This window comes from Corythoichthys intestinalis, chromosome 16 (assembly GCF_030265065.1).
Source record: "Corythoichthys intestinalis isolate RoL2023-P3 chromosome 16, ASM3026506v1, whole genome shotgun sequence".
In the NCBI taxonomy this organism is placed as follows: Eukaryota; Metazoa; Chordata; class Actinopteri; order Syngnathiformes; family Syngnathidae; genus Corythoichthys; species Corythoichthys intestinalis.
This window is the reverse complement of record NC_080410.1, coordinates 14,155,442-14,183,302: the sequence shown is the minus strand read 5'-3', so window position 1 is coordinate 14,183,302 and position 27,861 is coordinate 14,155,442. Positions and strand designations below refer to the sequence as shown.

The 27,861-nt window shown below is 38.4% G+C and overlaps 2 protein-coding genes across 6 annotated transcripts in view; both read right to left on the bottom strand.

Moving 5' to 3' along the window:
* Nucleotides 1–2,944: 2,944 nt before the first annotated feature.
* tefb (TEF transcription factor, PAR bZIP family member b) lies at nucleotides 2,945–16,638 on the bottom strand. Of its 4 annotated transcripts, none has more exons than XM_057817294.1 (4): nucleotides 16,453–16,638; nucleotides 13,524–14,045; nucleotides 9,341–9,552; nucleotides 2,945–5,206 (listed from the first exon to the last, which is right to left on the bottom strand). In XM_057817294.1, the coding sequence occupies exons 1-4, from the start codon at nucleotides 16,553–16,555 to the stop codon at nucleotides 4,991–4,993; spliced, it is 1,053 nt and encodes a 350-aa protein (XP_057673277.1). In that variant the 5' UTR covers nucleotides 16,556–16,638; the 3' UTR covers nucleotides 2,945–4,990. The 4 variants fall into 4 exon arrangements, with proteins under 4 accessions (XP_057673277.1, XP_057673278.1, XP_057673275.1 ...); XM_057817295.1 differs by having other exon boundaries at nucleotides 13,524–14,042; XM_057817292.1 differs by lacking the exon at nucleotides 16,453–16,638 and adding an exon at nucleotides 14,409–14,716.
* A 1,999-nt stretch (nucleotides 16,639–18,637) lies between these two features.
* LOC130932130 (zinc finger CCCH domain-containing protein 7B-like) overlaps nucleotides 18,638–27,861 on the bottom strand; it is a 48,172-nt gene continuing 38,948 nt past the window's right edge. For both annotated transcript variants that reach the window (XM_057861550.1, XM_057861551.1), the window contains exons 20-22: nucleotides 26,341–26,477; nucleotides 25,484–25,653; nucleotides 18,638–19,228 (exon numbers count right to left, since the gene is read on the bottom strand). In XM_057861550.1, coding sequence (XP_057717533.1) covers nucleotides 19,048–19,228; nucleotides 25,484–25,653; nucleotides 26,341–26,477 — 488 coding nt within the window. In that variant the 3' untranslated portion in view covers nucleotides 18,638–19,047. The remainder of the gene's footprint in view (nucleotides 19,229–25,483; nucleotides 25,654–26,340; nucleotides 26,478–27,861) is intronic.

The following is a 27,861-nucleotide window of genomic DNA, read 5'->3' as shown; positions in this document are numbered from 1 at the left end:
CATACTGAGCTACGCCAGGCGCCGCTCTAAAAGATTCGAATTATGCACAACACTATGAGAATTGAATATATAAACTCACTGGCTGTACTGGCACATGAACAGTCCAATGCAGTGCATATTTTGTTTGAATGTCAATGCAAAATTAACTCTCAAAATTAGACATGTCTGTTAAACTAGACCGCAGGTGTCAAACTCAAGGCCCGGGGGGCAGTTCCGGACCACCACATCATTTTGCGTGGCCCGCGAAAGGAAACCATTTCTCACTACAGTAATCAATTAATAATTACTGTTTTTTCCTTATGTTTAAAAAATGTATATAAAATCAATCATGCTTTTTAAAAAATATATATATATTATTGTTGCTAATTTGTATTTTATTTTATTTTTAATTATTTTATTTAGGTAATATTTATCATTATTATCTTAGAATGTCTTTTAATTAACTTTCTAAGCTTGATTTCGATACTACTTGACGGCAAAAACTTTCTTAAATCTTTTATTTTGGCATCAGAGTTAGAATTAATGTAAAATACAAATAAAAAATAAATGAAAGTTGTTTTTTTTATGTAGAAAAAACTGAATATTTTCCCCTTTTATTTTTTTAATTATAAAGTAACATTGCCATTGAAATATTTATAATTCGTTACAGACTGACATAATCATGACATAACACCTGTCATGAATCATGAACATGAAAAAATGCTTATGACACGTTGTTACTAAGTGTTAGTTTTGATGCAAAGTTAACATTGTTTGAAATGTCTTTGGGTTAGGACACTTCATGACATCTGTCATAAGCATTCATTCATACTTATGACAGGTATCGTGTCATGATGACAGCAGTCATATGACGCTGTCAAAATAAGCATTCAAATAAACCATTAAATCAAGTTTAGTATTTTAAATACTTGCTAAGAAGAAGTTCAAAACGGATCTGGAAAATTTATAGGTCAAGAATTTCTCCAAACGATGGACTATCAAAGTAGTTGACATTCATTTCATTAGTTGTCGATTAGTTGGCAGACACAACAGTCTTCTGACGGGAAGCAAAACTAAGATGTGGCCCGCGACAAAATGAGTTTGACACCCCTGCACTATGCCCTTTTGAAAGTGAAACAAACAAGAAAACGCTTAAGCACCAACTGATCCGGTGAATCTAGATATAGATCAATATGCAGTTCATAGGAAATAATCCACACAGTGATCAAAAGATGCCATTTTCAATTGACGTTTGCCCCCATAGGAAATCAAGCGGACCGCACTGGGATGGCCGTCAAAAATCATAATGCAGATACTCTGCATTAATACGCCCATCGGAAATGCGTCAGCTATTCAGTGACGGTTAACAGACGTAAGTACACTTGGTGTAGAATAGTCAAAACATTGATAGAAGACAAAGTAGACTGGGTTCATGCATTAGGATCCTGGACTACAGAGGATCAAATTGGAAGCACAAAAGACTTTGGGGCATTTCCTTTAAGGAATAACAATTTTACACACAATATCACTGAAATTAAACAAGCAATATAGGTATATTACAGGATGTTATTGCCACAATTACTGGCGCACGAGCCGACTGATCGGAGAGAAAAAAGAGAAAGAAAAAAAATTAGCATCTGTATTTTACAACTTGTAACAGTCTTGCAACACCTAAAAAAATAGGATTGGACATTTTGCCAAATAGACCTACGCGAAAGCTGCATTTACTGTATCGGCTCTCTACTCTGACTAGGGCTGGGTGATACGCCCTAAAGATAAAATTGATCCCCCCCCCCCCACAAAAACTGATCATTTCCCCCTCCGATTTTTTGTTTTCCCAAGTACTTGTTTTTAAAGGGAACCTCAGACTTAAAAACTTGTAGGCTCTAATAAGCCACAATTATTCTCTTTTACTAAAATATGTTATTAGAAACACATAAACTATTGCCATTGATTTGAAAATCTACAATTCTGCAATTCCTTCTACGCGGCGAGACGTCCAACACATGCGCTCATCAGTTAAAAGCGGCGAGTACTTACTATTTGTGTTTTATTGTATTCTGTCTCTTTTTACCTCTTCATTGCATCAAAATACTTTTTGCATGCGTTTCCCTCTCATACTTTGAAGCATTGTGTTTTCTTGTTGTAGCTTTAAAGCATATTGTTGATCTGTTGACAATATTAGTCACGTGGCATATTTAAACCTCCCTTATTTAATATTACTACGTTTAAGTATTTTCTTAAGGCAACTTTAGTAAGTTCTGTCTCTATGCATCTAAACAAAACAAGCTGAAAGCGCACCTAGTACTTTGGTTGTCAAATTTGGCAGAACACGTTTTTTTCCCCCCCTACTCTCATCTCATCCAGTCTTTCCTGTTCATTTTGCATTTGCTGCTCGTTTTGTGAAATATCGATAATGCTGTCATGCTCATTAATGTTCCTATCGGGTTCAAATTGAAAGGGTTGAACAGATTACATGTTTACGTCGCTAGAGTCATACTCAGGAAGCCCGGCAGCGTAACCATGTGACGTTACCGCCCTGCGATGTCAACAACAATGGCGACCTACTAGTTAAACTATTTTTACAAATTGTATAAAAACAAAATCATCAAGAGGAGGTTCAATATCAAATTATTTTAACTCATAATAACGTTTATCTTTTAAGAACTACAAGTCTTTCTATCCGTGGATCCCTTTAAGGAGACAATAAGAACAAAAGTTTACCAAGTTTAACCCTCTATAGGGCACTGGGACCTTCCCGTTGAAATGGATTGGACGTCTAGTACCGTCACAGGCACTGCAAAATGAGCGTCCGCAGTCAATCCTCCTATTTTAAATGAATAGTTTAGGGTAAAGAATTGTGCTAGGACCAGTTGTGCCAAAAACATTTTGAACTCTACATACATAGTCACATAGTGTGACCTGTTTTTTTGTTGTTGTTTTTTTTTTTTTGTTGGAATGGAAAAAAAAAAAAAAAAAAAAGAAAAGTAACACCAGTTGCTTTATCAAGTACCTAATTACTTTTAAATTCAGGTAACCGAGTTACTAACTCAATTACTTTTTGGGAGAAGTCATTTGTAACTGTAATTAATTACTTTTTTAAAGTACGATTAACAACACTGACCGTGATGCTTGTATTACCCGGGTGCGCTAATTTTAAGGTCCGCTCAATTACCCGGGTGCGCTAATTTTAAGGTCCGCTCAATTGACTACGGCCCCACAGGGGATATCCCCGGTATCCCCGTATGCCAGTCCTCCCTTGGTTTTTACAAAAATTAAAAAACAAAAAACAAACCTTAAAATTCATAAAATCGATTTATCGCCCAGGCCTAAATTCAACCATCGCTTGATTCATTCTTTTTGAAAGCAAGAATTGTTGGATGAGGTAACTAAGCACGTACCCTGCCTTTTGTGTGTTAGACACACTCACAATATCTATATGTGTGTATATAATATATTGAATAGAGACAAATAACCCCTTAGAACTATATAAATCTTTTTTTGTGTGAAACAAACACAGTTAACCCTTTTAGAGTCCCTGCTTAGTCATTGGTTTCATTCAAAGAGTTTTCCTCAAAGGGATATAAAGAATCTGACATATTCTCGTACATTACAATCAACAGATGCATTATTACCATCAGAATAAATACAGCACTCATTGACTATTTGGCAAATATAGGGACTAGCATTGGATTAATAAAGACACAGTCAAAAAAATCCCTGTTTTAGGATAAGAAGACCTCGAAAATGATCATTTATTTACAGGCTTTAAAAGGAGTCGCCTAGGGGACGGCTAATTATTTTCCGAGAACAATCCAGCCATCGCTACACTACCGAAGGGCAGGCGAGGGCTGTGAGCGCCCTCTACATGCAGAGTGTAGTAAAATAAACATCCTAACACACTTACCCCTCCACAAAAAGGAGGGCCAGCGATACCTTCGAACCTGAATTTAAAAAGCAAACTCTGTACTTGTTATTATTAAAACGACTCAAAGGCCCTAATTTTGACTTTCACTGCCATTGACGGTAATAGACGTCCAATTATGCGGTTTCTAATTATATTAATTGACATGAGTTTATGGCTAGGAGACGTCCGATCCATTTGAAGTGGGAGGGTGGCAGCGAATGAACGAACATTCGCTGCCACCCTCCCACTTCAAATGGATCGGACGTCTATCCCCGTCAATGGCAGCTAATGAGTTAATCTTTCCCGAAACTGTTCTGAGATTAGTACGAGGACTTCATGCATGTGTTCTATTAAGCTACCGTCCCTCCCACAGTGATAATAAGGTACCCGCAACCACGACAGTCTTTGAAGAAAAAGTGCAAAAAGGATTACACACTGGAGATGACTATACATATAGTGTGTGTAGGTGTGTGTGTTACTTGACAGAAGAACTAAACAGATTCTCAGCGGTCGCTCTTCCACCACCTGAGGTAATCGCTTCAGCTCCTTCCAGGTCCAAGTACCCGATTTGTACTCCACTCTTTTTCCTGTCTCCACATCCTTTTTGAGAATTAAAAGGAATTAGACACAAATGTACGCGCGACACAAGGAAAGGGAAGTGGGCACCATTCTAAATACACAATTGATGGCAGTCACACTTTGGTCCACTACAAGGAGCGCGATGCAGTGATTTCAAAAAAAGATTAGTGTCTACGTGTTATCTGTCTGCTGTTTTCATATTTCCTGACTTCTGTGAAAGTATCGAGACCGACTGTATTTTGCGCGCGTCTCTGTCCGTGGGAGTGTCGTCGCCTTCCTCTCGGTGAAGGAGCCAGGCGCTCTCCACAGACCTTCCCGTGACCAGTGCTCCCAGTCAGTCCTCCGGTGTGTATCTGCCACTCCAGCGCCAGGTTCAGCCCCGCGACCGGAGTTCGACACAGTGACCGGAGGTCAGCAAGAGTGCAAATTTTGATTTCCCTTGTGTGTTTGTGTCTGTGTTGAATTCTGCGGGGAAGGAAGTTCTGCTTTTGTCGAATTGATTCTTGGTGGAGTGTTACCAGGTCTTTACAGCGGACCGTACTTGGCCTCGTAACGGGCCAAGGTTGCCTTGCAGCGACCGCAGTCTTTTCGCAACTCGGCCACTTGCTGTCGCAGCGCTGCGTTCTCCCGCTCCAGGAAGGAAGCGCGCACCGTGATCTGGTTCTCCTTGAGGCGCCGAGCGTCGCGGGAACGTTTGGCGGCGAGGTTGTTCTTCTTCCTCCTGGACCAATATTTATCATCCTGAGCAAAAACAAAAAAATTAACAGAAAGGGATGTTTCCTGGCTTTCTGAGGCTTAGATATTTTTGCGGAGCTATGAGAGTTAACCAAGGGTGTAGTTTTGGTCTCAACATTGGTAGGGACGATATAACAGCATAACCTGCACGCAGTGCAAGAGACCATTATAGCGCCCCCACCCACCCCTGCCACCGGCTTGTCACGACAACATATGCAGTACTTTAATGCTTTGCAAGCAATGATACTGTAAATTTTCAAAATATATTTAAGTTGAGATGGACAGTTAAATTTAACAGACCGTAATGTGATGTGACACAATATAAACAATTTCCATCTATTGTCCCATGTAGGCTACAATACAATACAACTGAGAGTGTTATGCCTGCCTGCTAAGCAACAAAACAGTATAACCAAACATCCTGTGCCTGCCCCCTCTACATCCCTGGGTTATCAAGCCCTCATACAGTGATGGCCTAGATATTGTGCAAAAAAGAGGAAACAATATTTGTAAAAGTTTTTAAGCCTATATCGAGTAGAACATAATATTTAATCAGATAACGATTTAAAAAAAAAAAAAAAAAGTGAATGTACAGAGGTCAGGGCTACATTTCTCACGAATCTGAAACTAATTAATTGATATGCTAAATCAGGGGTGCTCATTATGTCAATCACGATCGACCAGTCAATCGCAACTCTAGTGTGGGTAGCTTTCGGCATAAAAAAAAAAAAAACAACAACATTTTTTTTCTTTTTATGTACATAGTTAATTATGATTATGTTGTATTGTGTGAGCAACATTTGAGGTTATGCAGCACCTGGCTCTCTCTAAACAGCTTCTTGCTCACGTTTTTCTGTTTCTATAGTTTCCAGCAGAGTTCACTACACTTCTCACAGTTTAATTAACGTTAACAGTAGAAAACACAAACAGAAGGACACTTCTCTCTAAGCAGCTTCCTACTCGAGTTTTCAGGTTAGCAAGTTCACACAGTTTAATGTTATCCTAACTCTAATGCAGCTCGAACTTTCAGTAGCAAAATTAGTTTTTAAATTACTTACAGTGGCTGCTGCTGGCCAGAAAAAAAAAAAAAAAAATTCCAATATCCGTCGTCTTCGAAGACGGTGGAAGAGGTGGCACTTTGTCGACATTTCTTCCTATCTGAGTTGTGTGAGTGTGAGCGTGCGTGTTTGTGTCGGGGGTGGATGAAATCATTAGCCAATCAAACGTGCGCTTGAGGAGGGAGGAAAAAAATGGACCCGCGCATTCAGCAAGTGAAAATGAAAAGGGGTAAATTTAAGTTTAAACATAATGAAAATAATTCACTTAATAATGGTAGGGTCATTTCTTTCTTTACAACAAATGGGATTACCTGTATTACTGAACTCATTTAATAGTGCATATAAGGTTGCTTAAAGGTTGGTGGGGACAATTTGAGCCTCCTGAAAAGTTGGTAGTGTTATGTCCCTACCCTCCCTATGCAAACCTACGCCCTTGGAGTTTACTCATTCAATGCTTTTCATGCAACATCCAGGAGAGAGGACAGGAATTACGAGGGTAAAACAGGGTAGTGCTGCAATGATTAATAGATCAACTCACGTATTCGATTACAAAAAACTTTCGAATTAAATTTTGCTGCTTCGAGTATTCGTTTATTTAAAGTGGTGTTGTAATGGTTTGTTTTCAAACAGTTTGCATTTAGTTTTATTGATTTGGGTGGATACACAGCCCTCTACTCTACCTCATTTCACATGGCTGAATCCATCTGCTCCCTGTTAAGTCCAACATAAGCTTAAGCTTTTTAAGCTTTCATGCATTCATAATTCAGTTTATAGGTATATTTAGCCATTTTTTTTGTGGGAACGTGTGTCTGAACCATTTGTTAAGAGCATTGTTAAAAAATAATAATAATAATAAAATAAAATTAAAAAAAAAAAAAAAAAAATTTGCATTTAAGCTAGCGGACTTTGCTATGTAAGTTAGCTAACTGTTCTGTTGTTGTACATCGATTCTCTTTTTTTTATACCGTCTGAGGCTCAGCTCAGGTATTTTAATGTTTTTATGTTCCTCATCAGATTAGTCGATTATTCGGACTAAGTAGTTCATCGATTAATCGACTACTAAAATAATCGACAGCTGCAGCCCTAAAACAGGGTGAGGAGTGTTGTGTGACATTGGGGGGAAAAAATGGTGACAAAATGGGTGATTTTATATCAAGATTTTTATATGTCACGAAATAATACCTTTTCAATTATTTGGTAAAAAAATAAAATAAAAATAAATCAACAATTATGACCGCTTTTCCCCCGCTTACTTTATTCTTTAATTAAACTGACCTGCCATAAACTGACCTGCCACAAATGTTAAATGCATCAAGTAGTACAGCAACCTAAAACTATCTAGTGTAAACAGAAACAGCATAGTAGCATACTACACGTTTGCTCAAATATAAAGATATCCAATTATCTACTCATTATTGTTACTATTGGTTTTGACTTTTAAGAATGTTGTATATTAAGTAGGGCTGTCAAACAATTAACATTTTTAATCGAGTTAATCACAGCTTAAAAATTAATTAATCGTAATTAATCGCAATTCAAACCATCTATAAAATATGCCATATATTTCTGTAAATTATTGTTGGAATGGAAAGATAAGACAAGACGGATATATACATTCAACATCCTGTACATAAGTACTGTATTTGTTTATTATAACAAATCAACAAGATGGCATTAACATTAACATTCTGTTAAAGCGATCCATGGATAGAAAGACTTGTAGTTCTTAAAAGATAAACGTTAGTACAAGTTATAGAAATTTTATATTACAACCCCTCTTAATGTTTCGTTTTGATAAAATTTGTAAAATTTTCAATCAAAAAATAAACCAGTAGCTCGCCCCCAAAGCGCCAGCAGAGGGAGACAAAAAACACAAGTAATACGTGGACGTGACACTGTTCTGTCATTTTAATCTGTTTGAGCGGGGCATGTGCGTTAACTGCGTCAAATATTTTAACGTGATTAATTTGAAAAATTAATTACCACCCGTTAACACGATAATTTTGAAAGCCCTAATATTAAGTTATCATTAATAAAAATGTAATTAATATTTGAATGAATTGTGTTGTCCGTATTCTGTGTGGATTATGTTTGGCTATTTTCAATTGTCTTGCATGTATTGCTCAAGTACAGTTGGCAGGGGGATCCAATTTGCTAACTATTGAGTGAAGATAGCGACATCTTGCCCAATGGTGGTACAAATATGGCCTATGAAATCCCATCAATGCAGCAAATCCATGCAAAATGGGCACCATCTGCTGGCAAAAGTGTGCATTGCAGGAACAGGTCTATTTATGGCGATTAGACATGTAAAATGTCAATAATCGATTAACTCGAGTAATTGTATTTGAAAAAAGCTTTGAATTGAATTTTGCTGCTTCCAGGATTCGTTTAGAGTGGTGTTGTAATGGTTTGTTTTCAAAGTTTGTATTTAGTTTTATTGATTTGGGTGGATCTACTATCCTCTAGTGGCAAAAGTGAATATGACATAACTCATCTAACATGGCTGAATCCGTTAAAAACAACATAAGGTAAGTTTTTGAACGATTTGTTAAAAGCTTTGTTTAAAAAAAAAAAAAATGCAAGTTAGCCAATTGTTATTTTGTTGTACTTAGAACCACATATAGTTTTTTTTCCCCCAATAAATACCGTTTGAGTCTCAGCTAAGGTTTTTAATTTTTTTTAAATGCATTTGTTGCTCTTGAGAAGTGAAAATGTAATCCTACATCATTTGAAGGAACACTCAGATATTTTATATTTACATTTAATGCTCTTTTGAAATTGCAATCTTAGCAATTCAAAATAAATGTTATTGAAAGCATAAACACTTTTTCCCCTTTGTTTTGCATCTCCTAAATTGTATTCTGCAACGTATTAAATGTTTATAATCCGATTACTCGATTATTCGAACTCACCAATCAATAGATTAATCGATGACCTAAATAATCGATAGCTGCACCCCTAATATACATCGTCATATCCTCCAGCACTAAGGGTAACTGTGACATATTAACCTGTTGAATGACAGTTAATCAGCCATGTCACTGTTTAAAAAAAAATGTGCGGAAAAGAATCAGGATACCTTCTGTTCATTAGGAACAAAGACTTTCTTGGCCTTCTTGATCATGGGCTGCGGCTTGAGCTCTTCATCGGAGAATTTGTGTTTACGAGGGTTAAACAGTTCTCCCCCCGGCACACTGGAAAGGACCAGGTCTGTGGGATCTGGCTGGAAGTTTACATCCACCTCGATGTCGTCCGGGTTGATTGGAGATGGTGTGTTACGTTCTCCAGTACCTGTTGGTGTATGTTTACAAATTTGCTTCAAAGGAACACTCGTACCAAAGTTACGCTTACTGTTCGCACCTTATTTGTGCTGTGAAATTATTTTTAAATTGATTTTTGATTTATTTTTGGTAGGAGTATGTAAAATGCCAAATGACGCTACATCATTGCTTATACAAAATGGTTAGAAGTTGAAAAGAATAATGGGGGACAATGTTAACAATAAGTCCAGAAAGCTCATAAAATGATTATTATGCATTTAAAGGTCTGTTTGTATTCTGTTCATACGGTATATTGTTTGCACAAGTTAATTTTCTGAAATGTTAAAGCTCATAAAATGACTGCACATGATTTTCCTTTGAAACCAAAACCAAGGCGCTGGGGCCAAATCCAGCCCACTTCATCACTCGAATTATCCCGCAAAAATAAATATTTTATTTCTTCCTAAAAGACAGGGATAGCCGTCCAATCCATTTGAACGTCCCAGTTCAAAAGGATAGGACATCTGTCGAGTGACAAACTCATTTAAATTTACAGCACTAGGATTAAAAAGCCACATGTAGCTTTGCAGAAAGATTGTAGGCTTTTCATTGTCAACGCACATGAAACGGTTAGCTGTAATTACATTATTTATTTAAATTGCAATTTACTGTAAGTCATAATATTCCCTTTTAACAGCTATTACAAGCATTTCCTGACTAATCTATTCTTAACATAAATTGAACAACAGTTGTGGAATTAAATTACTGCTGGCGTTGGGCATCGATGGGTTCCGGGACTAACATTCCTGTTCTCCCGGAACCGTTCGAATTTAAAAAAAAATTTCGATTCCCAGTTTCGATGCCCTGAACGCCGGCAGGGAAAAAAATAGCTGCCGAACACCACGTAGAAGCCAGATGAAGTGTGTTTATGCATTGCAACTTGATTTCAGGAGGAGACAATGTGCGGCGGCGCTCAAGTGTTTGGCTCAATTACACAAAGAAAAATGACCAGTCAGCTCGGTGCACAGCTATATCATGCAAACGTAGCAGCACAACCAATATGATTAAACACCTCCAGCTTCATGAAATACAAATGCCAAGTAGTGCATAGCTGAGTGCTGCGTCGTTCATATGCTGCGCCGGTCCTCTAACCAGACAGGACCAGGTAAATAAAACAATAATTTACATCTGTCTTCTGCTGCCTCCGTGACCCGACCCCGGATTAAGCGGTAGATGATGGGTGGATGGATGGAATAGTATGAGAATAAGCCATATTATTATGTCTGACTAATGTAGCTATTAGAGCTGAAACGAATACTCGAGCAACTCGAGTAACTCGAGTTTAAAAACTGATCCGAGTAGTTTTATTCACCTCGAGTAATCGTTTATTTTGACAGCTCTAAGCATCACGTTTTGCTCGGACTACTTTTAATGCGGGACAACGCGCTGATGTCACGTGCGTAGAGGAAGAAGCAAAAAAAAAAAACTTACTGCAGCCGACAACCGCTACAAACGACGCCGACGTTGCTAAATACTAGCCCGCACATGCTACATTAGTTGCAGCTAGCGTCTGGTAAGTCTCATAGAGATCACATGTATGTTGAACTAGATGCGCAATGACAGACTAGGCCGCGTCTGGGCAGCGTTAGCAAACAGCCGCCATCTTAAAGCAGTAGAGCGCTAAGCGCTAATAAAGAGCGCTAAGCGCTAATATATAAGGTTAACGTTACTGTCACTACTAGCTCATCTTACGTTAGCCCTGCGGAGGGCTAGGTTTCAATCAATTAAAACCACTTTCGATGCGTGGCTAACGTGTCTTACATACAGGCTTTAACATAACATAGCGTTGTGGAGTGATAAGGGTGTCAAATAAAAACTCAATAATGCTAACTATCAATTTTAGCTCAGTAGTCATTGCTGGATAAAACACCAAGTAGCACTAGTCCCTAATGTGCTCCAATACAGCCTGTATCATACATTTATTTTGAACAGTGCAAAAACTCAAAATCCTATCAGGACCTTAACTAGAACTTGACACAAATAGAAATTCAATTGAAAAACGTGGGGGAAAATCCTAACTTTTAAGTGATGTGTGTTATCAAGCGTAAAGGCATTTTTAGGTGTGTGTATATATATATACATTTTAAATAAGATCTAAAGGTTTTTTGAGTGAAAGCAGTGAATTAGTCTTTTTTTTTTTTAAATTCTAGTTACATCTGAGATGCAATTGTTCGCTGTTTTCAACAATATACATAAAAAATAAAGACATTGATTGACTGAAAATGATAAAATGTCTTGTTTTCTCATGTAAATCTATAATTGCTCTTCACCTAAAAATATATTTGTTTTATCCGATTACTCGATTAATCGATAGAATTTTCAGTCGATTACTCGATTACTAAAATATTCGATAGCTGCAGCCCTAGTAGCTATATAAGCAGCTCCGTACTTTACGTAGCGCGTTGCCGCCTTCGTTACAGTATTAAAAGCATCTTTTGTTTTAGAATCGGGTTTACAAATAAGGAAAATCCTTATTATTTTGCCTCATCTACATCAAATTACAATCAATGGAAGAATTTATACTCATGCTTCGTCATAGCTCCCAGCTAAGGTACATGTATGTAAAGTGTGTAGCAGCTCACAGCTAACTTACCCCTACTTAATATTTGCGACTTTTTCTCGTATCAATAGTACGACTAATCTCGTAGTCTTTTTTTTAATTTATCAATTTGGCCCTAATACCGAGTCTGTTGTATCAACGTGCATCACAGTTGTTTTTTTTTCTACGTACTTCACTACAGCGACACAGTGACAGTTATTTATCTACTCTTCTGTGAGCACCAGCTGTTTTGTCCGAGGACCCTGCTGCATGGTGGTGGAAGGAAAGAAAGACTTATCCTTTGCTGTCAGAGTTCACTTTCTCATATTTATGTGTTCAAGCTTCATCTACACACAGTGAACGTATGTTCTCTACTGCAGGAGACACTATCTGTCCACGCTCACGTTTACTGCCTGAGAAGGCAGATATGATAATTTTCTGCATCAAAAACTATTTCTGATTTTATACTCTACCCGCTGATAATCTGGACTGGTTTTTGCAAGTTTTTTGTTTGTTTGTTTGTTTGATATTCTGCATCAAGTTAGCTCATTAGTGGGAGCTCAATAATATGTAAAAATGCCTGCAGCATAAGACACTCTAAAACATAGGCAAAATAATATGTGTAAATGTTTTCTCCATGAGCTTTTGAAAAATAAACATCTTTGTAAAAGTGCACTCCAGTGGAAAGAAACTTCATCATACTCAAGTTCAAAGACTCATATTTATAGACAAGTTAAAAATAGCGTTGTGAGAAATTCATAGCAAAGTTAATTGAAAGTTAATATAATTTAAAGAAAAAAATTAAGAAATAAACATCTTTGTAAAAGTGCACTCCAGTGGAAAGAAACTTCATCATACTCAAGTTCAAAGACTGATATTTATAGACAAGTTAAAAATAGCGTTGTGAGAAATTCATAGCAAAGTTAATTGAAAGTTCATATAATTTAAAGAAAAAATTAAGAAATTAATATACACTATGCAAGTTTTTTTACCCTGTCTATCAAAAGAATCGGAATCGAGAATCGTTCGGAACTGGAATCGAAACGTGGAATCTGAACCGTTCAAATTCAAACATTGCCCAACCCTTATTACTGTGGTACCATAATTACCTCAAATCCCATGACCGATTACAAAAAATTAACTCATTGCCTGCCGTTGACAACGACAGATGCCCAATACATTTAAACTGGTTGTCAGTGCTCATGTTCCTGTGCCATTGAAGGCGATGGACGTCCAATCCATTTAGACTCTGAGAGCCGAACGGATGAAAGAAATCGCCCCTCCCAGTCGAAATGGATTGGTCATCAAGGGCTGTCAATGGTAGCTAATGCGTTAATGAACTGTTGTGATGACACATACTGCATATTTTCCCCCCTCAGACTACATTAATGCAAATTACTTACCAGGATTGCTTTCTTTCACTTCTGCAACTTTTGCCTCAGGGAGCAAAGCCTCATCTTCTTGATCCTCATCTTCATCGTCGTCGTCATCGTCCTCTAATTTGGCAGGGAGTAGCGTAGTGACAGTCAGCGCTTCCTCTGGTTCCGGGCTTCCCGTCGAAGTGTCGGGAACAGGCGGAGGAGACGGTGATGCCGTCGTTGTCGTTGCGCTGGCTGCGGCGGCAACCTTCAGGGTGCTCTTCCCTTTCCCTCCCGCCGGTGTCAGGGTCTTCTGCAGCTCCTCATCCTCCAGGCTGGCCGGGATGCCGTTCTCCAGAAGGAACTCGTCCAGGTCCATGTACTCCAGATGGAAGGTTTCCCCATCGTAGGGGATGGTCTTCTCCCAAATAGCTGGGGTCAAGGAGGCTGACACCCCTCCGGCGCTGCCCCCACTGCCTCCCCTCGAAGCCCCACCAGCACTGGCTGCAGCAACCCCGCCCCCCTCCACATCGTCAGCTGAGCCGAGCTTCTCCTTCTCGAGTTCTGCTTCAACACAAAAGGAAACAGTAGTTGATTACATCAAATAGGGCGTGTGTGAGCATTAACAAAAGGTGAATAAATAATTCAATGTCCTGTTGGGATACCAAGCGGTTGTCAATCGTGACAAAAGAGGGTGTTCCGCAAATACAATAAGACAAGGGGGTATCGCTTGGTCTACACGTGCAGCACTGAAGATTCAAACCAATAAGCGGCGGGCGATAAATGCAGAACTGAGCCATTATAATTGTTTGCGTTGGGGGCGTATTTCCAGTCTGGGTACGCAGAACGCTGCCCTTGGAACTTTTTGTTCTTTTCCATTAGCGCGCTGAACTTGACATTCACGAACACTTTTCGACACAGCGGTCTTACCGTCGTCGCATTCCTCCAGAATGTTAGGAGGTGGGATGTCCATAATCTTCTTTAGAACAAACGGGAAAGACTTCTGCTTAGCTGCTGGCTCGACGCTTGTGTCGGGCTGTAGCGCGACAGCCACCGCTGCTTTTCCGGGCATTGTTCGCCGCAGAATTTAAGAAGCAAATATCAACGGTACTACCTTCCAACTTCTACAATGGTCAAACCAGCCCGTCGACAAAAGAACACGGAGGTGCGGAAACTACACTGCCCCCCCTTCGCGCTATCCGTGCCCATCTAGAGCGAGTGTGGGATATTCACGAGGCATAAGACACGCCCATTTTGGGATAGTAGAAGCTGATTGGCTGAGTATTCTGTCATATGTGTATGGCGCGGTTTCGGTGGGATACACTTATCTTTATTATTATTATTTTTAATCATTTTTGGTTCAATAAGCGATCATAAAATCCCTTCTGTTTGAGCCCGAATTTAGAAAATTTATTTTCTAAAATAAAAAATAATTAAGAAAAAAAAAAAAAAAAACATTCATATCATAAAATGCAGACGTGTCACGGCACCGAAAAGTCACTTCGGGTATGTTTACTAATGTGGCCACAAACCGACAATAATAAGTACCGTAGGTTGGTTGCAGACTTGCCTGCAATCGAGTGGCGGGAACACTCGTGGCATAACACGTGCACCCCGCCCTCACCCACTCACGTGACAGTACAAACTGCGGAGGGGGCGCGGCCGCGTGTTGCTTCGCACGTGCTGTAACTGACGAGTTCGTCAGTGGAACACCTGCCACTTTTTACAATTATTATCAAAATACCACTAAAAATTACTAAAACAATCATAAATGTATATTATTACACGTATCCTAGGCTCTATGAAGACGAGCTCATGCAAAAAAAAAAAAAAAAAAAAAAAAAAAAAAAAAAAAAAAAAAAGCCAATGTCCGTATTTTGTTTACGGTTTTGTATTTCATCAAGATATGAAAACAAATTTGGGATTAAGGTCGCCCCCGGTGGGCGACTCTCAACATACGACACCAAAAAGCTCCTGTTTCTCACGTTCCGCTGCACGCGATTTTCTTTAAAGCGAGAGGAGTGCCTAGTTGGTTGCCGCGCAGAATATATCAGATTTAACACACATGGTGTTCAAAGAGCACATTGCCGCAACCGCACGTGATTGTTCCGTTGTCCTTCAGAAACACGAGACTGGTCAACGTCTAGGTAAAGAAATCTTTCATCAACACACCATAATGTTGCAACAATTTTTGAAATAGTATTGCTACTTAGTAATTCAAATTCTTATAGCAAAACAATATTAAAACAAATTCTATATGGCGTAAGGAAATCCTTTATCAGAGGGGATATTGTTTAATACTATGGTCAAAATTGGAAAAGTGTATACACAACACTTTTTAAAACAATCTTTAAATATTACTAAAACCAAAAGAAACAAACATCACAAATAATAATGAAAATAATCTTTTGTTTTACTTTCGCAGGGCCAACACATACAGATACAAAAGAAACATCAGAAGTGAATGTAAATAAATGCCCAATACTCACACTACCCGCCAGCAGGGGGCGATGGATGCCATTGCGAGAGAAAACTTTTTTCACTTTACTGCCTTTGTTGACATTTAGCCGGCAATTCGCGATTTTAGCATTAAAAAACAGTTGTGGGGGTTACATCATGAGTGTATCATTTAACATAAAATATACAATTAAAGATGGCAATGAGAGGAACAATCTGGAATTTCCGCATCCACTGACCACAAACTAATGACAAGGCACAATAGTGAAACCAAGACTCTCTTAAAAAAATAAAATAAAAACGACAAATTTCTCAATATTCAGTCGGCACCAGTATAACTGCATCAAATCACAAAATATTTTACATTCTGACCACACTCCAGAGGCATCAAAACAGTACTTTTAATATTATCCGGACTAAAATTGAACGCAGCCAACCAAGAAATACAATTTACAAACGACCTTGAAGACTTTTATACGACGTATGCCAAAAATTGACCGTGAACATTCTTACTTACCCCCGTCATCAAAAGCTGGGAAAGAGAAGGGATAGTCAGCCAAGGATCTGATGAGATCAGGAACTTCTCCCCTCTCTCCAAAGATATGACTAAACGTTGACATCTTGAGCGCTGAGATGACTAAGAAGTGGACGAAGAGACTGTGCTCAAGACTTTCCAACAACTTTGCAGCAAGTCAGTCGCCTCACGGGGACGCTTGCATGTGCCAAAACAACTTGAATTGGAATAACCCCGGTGAGCCCCGCCTACCGGTGAACTCTACACGAAGCGAAAGGGGGACACGCCTGTCAGTCTCGCCGTTTAGCCAATCAGAAAGAAAGAGGCGGCCTCAAAACAGAAACAACAAACCTGCTTCAGCACATGCTTGACACTCGAGCACATTTGCAACCACGCACTGCTGCACGTGGGAGATGTGACTGCGTGGGTGTGAGGCGCAAACGCGCCATCTAGCGACTACTATCATCACAACGGCATAAATAAGGCTAGGAGGAATTTTAATCCATCGAGAAGAAATGAAATGCAGGGTCCACAGTTTATTCCAATGCATATCCGTAAAATAGGATATACCAACAAACACGTGCAAGCTATGCAGGCAAGAATAGAAGTTTGATTGATGGAGACAGTGTGATGGGCCATGCATTTGGTAAAAGGGTCTTCTCAAGAGCAGAAAACATTCAATACTACAAATGACCCGATCGCCAATTTTTAAATACGAGTCTGTGTCCTCCGCGGAAATGTATTAAGAAGGAAACAAACCCACATCCAAATGTCTTATTATTTCTTATCAATTTTAACAAAGCTATCCCCAAATTAAAGCCATGCAAAAGGGTAATATTCAGAGGTGGGAGTTATATTTACTTGAGTAACTTTTTGACAAAAATGGACGTCTAAGAGTAGTTTTAATAAGCCATACTTTTTACTTTAGTAGATATGTGAAACAGAAATTGTACTCTTACTGTAAATTTGGGCTACACTAGTCTCTAGCCTCACTAGCTTTTTTATTCTACATATTAGATTTTTTTTTTGGGGGGGGGGGGGGGGGTTTGCCAGCGATAGAAAGCTCTGCCAGTTTCACCAATGAGACATCGCAATAATAATCAAATGACTCCATTACACCAATCAGACCCAAGCTTGCCGTTCTACGATCACGCCGGCCTGTCCAATCACCTGTGATATTTCAAGCACCGTAAAAAAAACATGACTCGAAAGCGCGAATTTCAACCTCTCCCTGTTTTTACTTGGATCTGATTTATCACAGAAAACCGGAGATATGATCCTTTCAATTTCATAATAGAAACTATGAAGGAACTATTCACTATTCAAACTAGAAACTATTTTCTCCACTAGAGGGCACTCATGCTCTTTGGTTGGATGACGCGTCAGTTCTGTAGATTTTTTTTCTCTCAATCGTAAATTCAATGTTTTTTTTGTTTATTCTTTGGCTTAATACAGTTATGTCACTGGTTATAATACAGTATAATAATAGCAGATCATATAGATAACTGCTAATAAAAAGAATGCATTGTTTAGGAAAATAAAATCAAACATCGTAAGCAGTAACCCACAATGTTACTCATTAATGGAGTATTTTCACCAACTACTGTTTTACTTGTACTTGAGTACATTTTTTTGGATGACTACTTTTACTTGAGTAACATTATTTTGTAACGCTAGTCTTACTTGAGTAATATTTTTGGCTATAATAGTAATTTGGTAATATTACTGTGTTAGTATAGCAGTGGTTCCAACGATGTGGAAACGATAAATCACAAATCCCTGTTTTTTTGCAAATTAGTTGTGCTATCATTCGTATTGCAAACTCTAGTTCATCTGATGACAGCAAACCTCCGGTGACCTGTGGTAGTGCGAAAACAAATAAATGAGTATCGATACTTTTGCAATCAGCTATTGCATCCAGATTAAACATTTCAGTATCAAAACTTTTGACATCCCTGTATTTTAAAAAAGTAAAATACAGTCCAGTGCTTCATTACAACAATTTTGTTTTTGTGGGGCAGAAACTGATTAATGCCATTTACATAAATTTCATAGAGAAAGGACGACTTCAGAAACAATCGAGGAAGAGTGAGGAACTCACTAGTTTTGTAACTTGAATGGGTGAATCTTTTCAATAAAATGAGACCACACAGGATAATATAATCAAATTTTTTATATATTCAAATTGGCATAAAAATAAAACAAAATGGCTAGGCTGATTATGATGAGATTCCCTGCAAGGTGAGTATCTATGAATAGGTGTAAATGATGTAGGGTACTGCTGCGTAAGAATGTAAGTCCAAATATCATTGTTTTATTCGCACTGAGCTGATGAACAAAATAACGCCAGAATAAAAGCAAAGCAAGTGTTTGGTTGGAACTTTTGTTTTTCATGCCGGATGCCCTCCCAAATAGATTTTACCCTGTCTGAGGCATTGGTCTGTTATAGTGACACTGGTCAAGACTGGAAACTGTACTGCCAAGAAGAAAGACAGCTGAATGTATGACTACGCTACCAGTGGAACAAAAGAAAAATACATTTGTGTTGGGCATATTTATGTAAGATAAAAATGAATTGAACATTTTTTGGTGCAGCTTTTAGTCTTGAAGTATAAAGTTGTATTTTCCAAAGTCAACGTCATCAGGCATGATGAGACGGTCTTTCTTAGCACTGGCCAACTTGCGACGCAGGAAACACCGTCTGTCTTTCCATTCCTGCAACTCCTCTGGACTGTGAGCAAAGTCACAACTTGCTCCATCTGGGCAGTCACCTTCTGACCTAACACACAACAGGAACATATCATGTGAATTTTGAATGAATTCAAAACAACACCGACCAGACAACACAGACCGCTGCCAAGACTATCTCTGTTGTCACAATCATAAATCAAAGGACTAGGTATCTTTGATGAACACCTGAGCAGGAAAACACTACCACTAGTCACACTATTCCTCAACAGCTGATGTCAATATTGATGACCTAACAATCAAAATATGAATCCTGTTTTCATAATATGTATTGTGACGATTAGGGCTATGCGATATGGAAAAGGCCGTTTAACATCACTATGTTGATATGCGACAATATATTTTTAATTGTTTGGTGAAAAAATATTAGGGCTGTCAAACGATTAAAATTTTTAATCGAGTTAATTACAGCTTAAAAATTAATTAATCGTAATTAATCGCAATTAATCGCAATTCAAACCATCTATAAAATATGCCATATTTTTCTGTAAATTATATATATATTCTGTAAAATGTTGGAATGGAAAGATAAAACACAAGATGGATATATACATTCAACATACGGTACATAAGGACTGTAGTGGGCATTTCACTCTACTGTCATTTAAATCTGTCCATGCTGTCCTCACTCCGAAGCGTCTACTTTTTCCAAAGCTAGACAGCTAGTGAACGACGCCTTAATAATTAGACTTCTTCCTTTTTCATCTGATTTATTAATAAAATGGCCTCAAACCATTGTCCTCTTTAGACCGTCGTAAAACTACAAAATAAAAGTACACAAGCATTGCATTAGCAACATTGTTAGCTTAGCACACTATACAGGTTCACTATACATAAACAAAAAGCGTCTCATACAAAAAATATAACATTTCGCTTACTAACATAATACGTACATTCTTTACAACAACCATACTTACGGACAAATCTTGTCCAAGGATCATATAAGCACAACATTATCAGCCCGAGACGTCGTGCAGCCATAATGAACTGGCAAGAAAATAACAAACCATGTCGCAAAGCGACCACAAGAGTTCGCTGTTGGACAGCAAAAAAAGCCTTGCTGTAAAACTTACCAAAAGGCAGAATACTTTCTGAGCGGGACATGTGCGTTAATTGCGTCATATATTTTAACGTGATTAATTTAAAAAATTAATTACCGCGCGTTAACGCGATAATTTTGACAGCCCTAAAAAATATACAACAATTATGACAGCTTTCTCCTTAAACTGACCTACAACAAATGTTAATTTTATCAAGTGGTGCTGCAACCAAAAGCTATCCAGTGTAAACAGAAGCAGCATACCACATTCACTCGTTTATAGGCCGCTCCAGCAGAAGTTTGTGGTTAAAAAAGTAGGTATTTTAGGCCTTGACCGGCGTATAGGTCGCACTACAATTTGGGAGATTTTTGGGCAATTTTTTGGACCAATTTTGGATACCGATATGACTGAAATAAATAGAATCTGGTACATTTGGTTCATTTTATTATTTATTGACTGCATTCACCAGTAGGTGAATGGCGAGATAGTGTAAAGCGCTTTGTTGCGCCTTGAAAGGTGGAAAAGCGCTATATAAGTATAACACCATTTACCATTTATATTCGGTAACAACTTACATAGTAACAACTAAGTACAGATAGTCCCTGAATTATGAACGAGTTCCGTTCTTACGCAACCCGAATTTCCACGGAAGTCAGAACTAACGTTTTAAGTGCACCTACTGTAGATACCCCTTAAAACCTCAAAATAACTATCCAAAAATCATGTACTATACAGTGGGGAGAACAAGTATTTGATACACTGCCAATGGGAAAACCCATTGGCAGTGTATCAAGTACTTGTTCTCCCCACTGTATGTCATATTAATTAAATAAGGAAAGAATAAATACAGTTGTGGTCAAAAGTTTACATACACTTGTGAAGAACATAATGTCATGGCTCTCTTGAGTTTCCAGTTATTTCTACAACTCTGATTTTTCTCCGATAGTGTGATTGGAACAGATACTTCTTTGTCACAAAAAACATTCATGAAGTTTGGTTCTTTTATGACTTTATTATGGGTTAACAGAAACAGTGATCAAATCTGCTGGGTCAAAAATATACATACATGGATCTGAAAAAGCAAATCATTGACTTGAACAAGTCAGGAAAGTCACTTGGAGCCATTTCAAAGCAGCTGCAGGTCCCAAGAGCAACAGTGCAAACAATTGTTTGTAAATATAAAGTGCATGGCACTGTTTTGTCACTGCCACGATCAGGAAAAAAACGCAAGCTATCACCTGCTGCTGAGAAAAAAATTGGTCAGGAGGGTGAAGATTCAACCGAGAATCACCAAAAAGCAGATCTGCCAAGAATTAGAAGCTGCTGGAACACAGGTGTCAGTGTCCACAGTCAAGCATGTTTTGCATCTCCATGGACTGAGAGGCTGCCGTGCAAGAAGGAAGCCCTTGCTCCAACAGCAGCACCTTAAGGCTCGACTGAAGTTTGCTGCTGATCACATGCACAAAGATAAGACCTTCTGGAGGAAAGTTCTGTGGTCAGACGAAACAAAAATCGAGCTGTTTGGCCACAATGCCCAGCAATATGTTTGGAGGAGAAAGGTGAGGCCTTTAACCCCAAGTACACCATGCCTACCGTCAAGCACGGTGGTGGTAGTATTATGCTGTGGGGCTGTTTTGCTGCCAATGGAACTGGTGCTTTACAGAGCGTAAATGGGATAATGAAGAAGGAGGATTACCTTCAAATTCTTCAAGATAATCTAACGTCATCAGCCCGAAGATTGGGTCTTGGGCGCAGTTGGGTGTTCCAACAGGACAATGACCCCAAACACACATCAAAAGTGGTAATGGAATGGCTAAATCAGGCTAGAATTAAGGTTTTTCAATGGCCTTCCCAAAGTCCTGACTTGAACCCCATTGAGAACTTGTGGACAATGCTGAAGAAACAAGTCCATGTCAGAAGCCATCAAATTTAACTGAACTGCACCAATTCTTTCAAGAGGAGTGGTCAAAGATTCAACCAGAAGCTTGCCAGAAGCTTGTGGATGGCTACCAAAAGCGCCTAATTGAAGTGAAAATGGCCAAGGGACATGTTACCAAATATTAGCGCTGCTGTATGTATATTTTTGACCCAGCAGATTTGATCACTTTTTTCTGTTCACCCATAATAAAGTCATAAAAGAACCAAACTTCATGAATGTTTTTTGTGACAAAGAAGTATCTGTTCCAATCACTCTATCAGAGAAAAATCTGAGTTGTAGAAATAACTGGAAACTCAAGAGCGCCATAACATTATGTTCTTCACAGGTGTATGTAAACTTTTGACCACAACTGTAAGATACTGTACTCATCATCAATGCTGGTAGATGGTGAAATAGGTACACTGAGTATGCTGGCTTGTTCACAAGTGGAGACACAAGAGTTTTTGTTTCACTATGTTTACTGTAGTTTTACTTTTAAACCACAGACACACTTTGGCCATTTAGTGAACAGACAGGTAAGTTGATGTGACTTATGAAGCTTATTTAGAGCTTGATTTCAGAAACTGAGACGAGGTCAAGCTGCTTATGCTACACCGTTGCTTGCTGCATCGCACGCTACTTCCTTAGTAGAAAACAGAAAGCGACTTGATTAATTGCAGTGAGCGCACACCCAAACTTATACATTTCACCATCTTAACTTGGAAACAAATTGTTATTAACAATAGTCCCAAGAATTGGACAGTGAAAACAAAAAAAAATGCACGCAAAAAAAAGAAGTTGCACATCAACCCAGAGGCCGTGGGTTCGACTCTCCCCCCGATGAACTCGTCTAAGTATCATATCTGTCAACCCGATGCCGTTGGCAATCTTACAAATAATGACATATGCCCTTACAAATTGGTAACTAATCATACAACGTTGTATATAGCGTGCAATATGAAACAAAAATAAAACTCAATTTTTAAACTAATATTAATTTATTGGTAATATCGTAACATATAAATCTTCAGCTACATCATGATTACTAAAATTCAACAGTGATTTTTGTTATAATTGTATGTAGCACTTTTGGCAATTTCTATCATGTCTTGATGGCTGCACTTCAGCCCGCAATTCAATTTGACTTGAAGGTAGTTTGTTAGTGTGTCCAATTATAAATTAAAAAGGTGAATTGATAAAATTAACTTACCGATGCAATCTTTGAGTCAGGGAACATTTCTTTTGCTAATTCTGAGAAGTGATAGCAATAGTTGCGGGCAAATTGTGTTTGGCAACAAATGGGCAGAATAAAATCCCCGTTTTCGTCACTTTTCATTCTGCAGACTTCATCTTTATGACCAGTGTTGTTAATCTTACTTTTAAAAAGTAATTAATTACAGTTACAAATTACTTCTCCCAAAAAGTAATTGACATACCAGAATGAAAGAGAAATTAGTTACTTGGCAAAGTAACTGGTGTTACCTTTCATGTTTTTTTTCTCTCCATTTAAAAAAAAACAACAACAAAAAACATAGTAACCTTTGCTATGTTTGGATGTCATTTAATGTTGTGAATCAACTGTTAAAGTTGTTAATATTGCTCCCATTTTTGCATTACTTCCCTTCTGTTTACTTTCGACGTGAAAGTGATACCTAGGCGTAGATTGTAGGCTGTCGGCTACAGTCAAGAAATATTAGAGCCATCTAGCCTAGCATCACGGTTGCTATAGCGTCACAAGACTCTTCTCTCGCCGTGTCTCTGACTTTCCTCGCGTCATTTAACCAACGTAGTAACGCATAGTAACGCACATTGTCTCGTTGCCAAAACGGTGACAAAATCCGAACAGAGAAAAAAAAAGGAACGCACGAAAAACGTACAGATTTTGAACGTACGGCGTACACATTTAAAAATCAATGCTCACTTGTACAAATTACGCCGAAACCGTACAACTTGACAGGTATGAAGTATCCTTGAGCAAGATAATGAACCCCACGTTGCTCTTGGTGCTGCGTCACCAGTAGGCAGGTAAGGATACAGTGTAAAGCGCTTTGAGGGCCTTAAAAGGTGGAAAGGCGCCATACAAGTGTAACACCATTTACCATCATGTACATTTTCAATTATCCTTAGTAAGGCAACAGCTTCCCTTATTGGTGAAACAAATGTTTGCAGGGGAACTTGACAGCTTAGTTAGAGTAAGAAAAATACGGAGTTTAAACACACACTGTACACTGTCACGCGACTACATATAGTAAGGTCGTAAAAAACACGACTGAAGACAAAATGGCGGACGAGATTCCGGCTTCGTAAAGTTGAAATCACCGAAGTTGTAACTCGGGGACTACCTGTACACAACACAAACAGTGCCAGTGTGGTAAGTATTTTAAGTTTCTAGTTTTCGTTTAACTGTCTTAACTTTCTTCATCATCATGGATGGAAGCCCTCAAAATCCTTTTCATCGTCATTATCACTTTTAAACATTTTTCTCATCTCCTTATCTCCTTTTTGCACGCTACTAGAGCACCCACCTGAGGTTGCTCTGCGACATTGTGTGTTGTGAAAGCCAAGATGGCTGCACGACATACACAGATGCAGCTTCAGCCGAGTTGTTGTTTCTTCCTTAGGCAAGTCTGCGACATTGTGTGTTGTGAAAGCCAAGATGGCTGCACGACATACACAGATGCAGCTTCAGCCGAGTTGTTGTTTCTTCCTTCGGCAAGTTTTGTTTGTGAGTACCATTTGTCAAAAGCACAGTGCATATTTTTGTTGTTGTACGAGATGTTGTATTGTTTACATTAGACAATTGTATATTATTTTGAGCGTAACTTGTCTGTGTAGTTAGTGTAGCTAATGCTAAGTTGTATGCTATTTCAGTTTTACTACTGTCTAAATTGTGCAATGGTTAGAGCGAGGACAGCATATTGGGCGTATAGGTCGCACCCGCATTTTTTGGGCGAAAATTTCGGTAAAAATATTGCGACCTATACTTGAGTATAAATGGCAGATATTTTTGCGCAAATGTAAAGATATCTAATTATCTACCAATACATGTTACTAGTGTTTTTGACTTTTTAGAAGAACAAGTATATTAAGGTATACTAATAGGTATACCACCTGTTGGTGGTACTACTATGGCAGTTGGCAGAGTGAATCACATCAAGATAGTAAGTCAGTGCAAAATAAGCGCCATCTACTGGCCAATATGTGCATTGCAGGTGATTTGGCAATAATGACAAGTAAAATGGCAATTGAGATTTTTATATTGTTTTGCTGATATTCATCATCAGCACACTGCACAGCACTATTGAAGATGAAGTGAAAATGATATTACTTGGTGCACAGCTCAAAGAATGCCCCTGGAAAGCGGTAGCTCCACTTCAAAGCCTCATCATCTTGCTCACAACTGAACAGGCGCTCCTTGTGCTTTTTAGTGGAGATGTGTTGCAGCCACTGTCGTTCGCCATTACTGTGCCTCTGACACAGAGGGCAGTACAAGCCAAACTGAGTGTAAAAAGGAAGTGCAGCAGTCAGCATCTTTGTTGTGGATGTAGTTAAAAACCAACATGAAATCATACGATCACTGTTTTTGGGTGACATGGTAGAAAATGGGGTTGTCCAAAACATAGAAAGTATCGATACTGAAGTGTCATATCCAGATATGATACTGGATTACAAAAGTATCGATACTCAGCCCATCTGTGGCAAAAAAGGAACTATTGTGTTAATGTTTTTGCTTATCCAGCTAACATTAAGTGTGTTGCACAGTAGTACCTCTAAATATTTTTCTAATTGGTGACATCCTTTTTTCCCCCATTTATTTATTTATTTGTTTTTGCACTACCACAGGTCACCAGAAATTTGCTGTCATGGGAGTAATTTGATTTTGCGCAACTCTTGATAGTAAAGTTACTGAAGGATATTTTTACATTTTCTTTGTTAACCTATTGGCTCCAATTGACAGTGCTAGACATCTCATCCAATTGGACTGGGAGGGGCGAATGATTTAAAATTCATTTGCCCTCGTTCACCCTCTCCCAGTCCAAATCGAATGGGATGTCCAGTGCCGTCAATGGCACTGAAAGATGAGCTTTCATTATTTTTACATTGATGATTTAAGCCTTAACTCGGCTCTAATCGTGCATTGTAAACTAACATTGTGAAACTTACATGTTATTATCAATTACCCACCATTTGTTCAGCGTTGTCTGTTGGCATGGCAATGTCTTTTTCTTCTGAGATATCCTGAGTTGGTGTGTCTCCGTGTCCCTTGTGATTGTGTAAGCTTAATGTCAGCCATATGTCGTACATCTGCTGCATTTCAAAGTCTGCAGGCACACACAATTCATTCATCTTTAAGGACACTGTTAAAAGCAAACGCTAATTTAGGATTGTGTAAAACTTAAATGTAAACAGATGATGGGCCCCGGCATCTTTTTAAAATAAAGAATGGCCAATTTGGCATTCTTAATTTTACTTCACTCAAAGGCCACATACAATGCATTTTTTTTTTTTTTTTTTTTTTTAAAGAACAAAGTTAAAATTGTTTTTCATCATCTAATGTCGGTATGTGCAACTGAGTATGTTCCAGAAAAAAAATAGATGAACTATGTTGTGTTAACAGCGCTTTTTATCAAACGATTTGTTTTCTGTTGCGACTTCCTAGGTGTTTGATTGACATACATGTTGGACCAATTAGGTAGTCCAATTCAAGAGATTAAATATTCAGGCTAACCAACTACGTGATAGCTTGGCGTTGCCACAACAACTTGGCAATACCCACAGAAGCGGTGCTTTTATAGCGGGGGAAAGCCTGTCTGGAGGCCGCAGAGGGTCTGCTTAATGTCAGGTGAAATTTTGGCCAGGCTCCCTTAAGCCGCTCTGGAGCTGTGCCGTCTGACATCACATTGTTGTGAAAGTGTGTGAACCAGGCAGATCAAAGAAAGTAATCATTTTACTTTTGTCTTAACAAGACATGGAAAAACTGCAGCTAGTATAGAATGCTTACAAATACTAGGAAATTGAACCATATTACACCGGCTACGAAATCATTACTCTGGCTTCCAGTGAGTCAAAGGACAGACTATAAAATACTACTGCTTGTCTACAAAACACTTGATGGCCTTGGTCCAAAATGCATACAGTACTTGATTTGTTTGACCCCCATGAAGCATCTAGACCCCTAAGGTCGTCTGGAATGGGTCTCCTGTATGTTCCAAGAACAAGAACCAAGCATGGTGAGGCAGCATTTAGTTACTATGCTCCTCACCTCTGGAACAAGTTATCGGTACCTGAAGGTCTGAAGTGTGCTCGAACTGTTAGCTCCTTTAAATCAGGGCTAAAAACGCTATTGTTTACCACAGCGTATTTACAACTGCCTATAAATTTCAATCTTCAATTTGCTTTTTATGCATTTTTTTGGCTTTATTTCCATTTCCGATTTCAATTTTCTCTTGATTATTTAATGTGATTTTTACTTATCATTTTTAGGCCTGTCACGATAACAAATTTTAGTAGGCGATATATTTCTCATAAATTATTGCCAAAATGCGGTATTATTGCCTGTTTTTTTTTTAACCTGTTCAACCACGAATAGTGACAATACATCCTAATAAATCACCTACAGTATTCAAATGCAATAAATTGTTATTTTAAAATAAAACACAAAATATATTAAAATTTCTTAAATATAAAAAAAAAAAACAATGCATA

Coding starts and splice junctions, on each gene's coding strand:
- tefb (XM_057817292.1), bottom strand. CDS start 14,550: ATGCCCGGAAAAGCAGCGGTGGCTGTCGCGCTACAGCCCGACACAAGC. Junction 14,046..14,408: donor TCTGGAGGAATGCGACGACG/GTAAGACCGCTG, acceptor TTTGTGTTGAAG/CAGAACTCGAGAAGGAGAAG. Junction 5,207..9,340: donor TTGTTCCTAATGAACAGAAG/GTATCCTGATTC, acceptor GTTTTTGCTCAG/GATGATAAATATTGGTCCAG.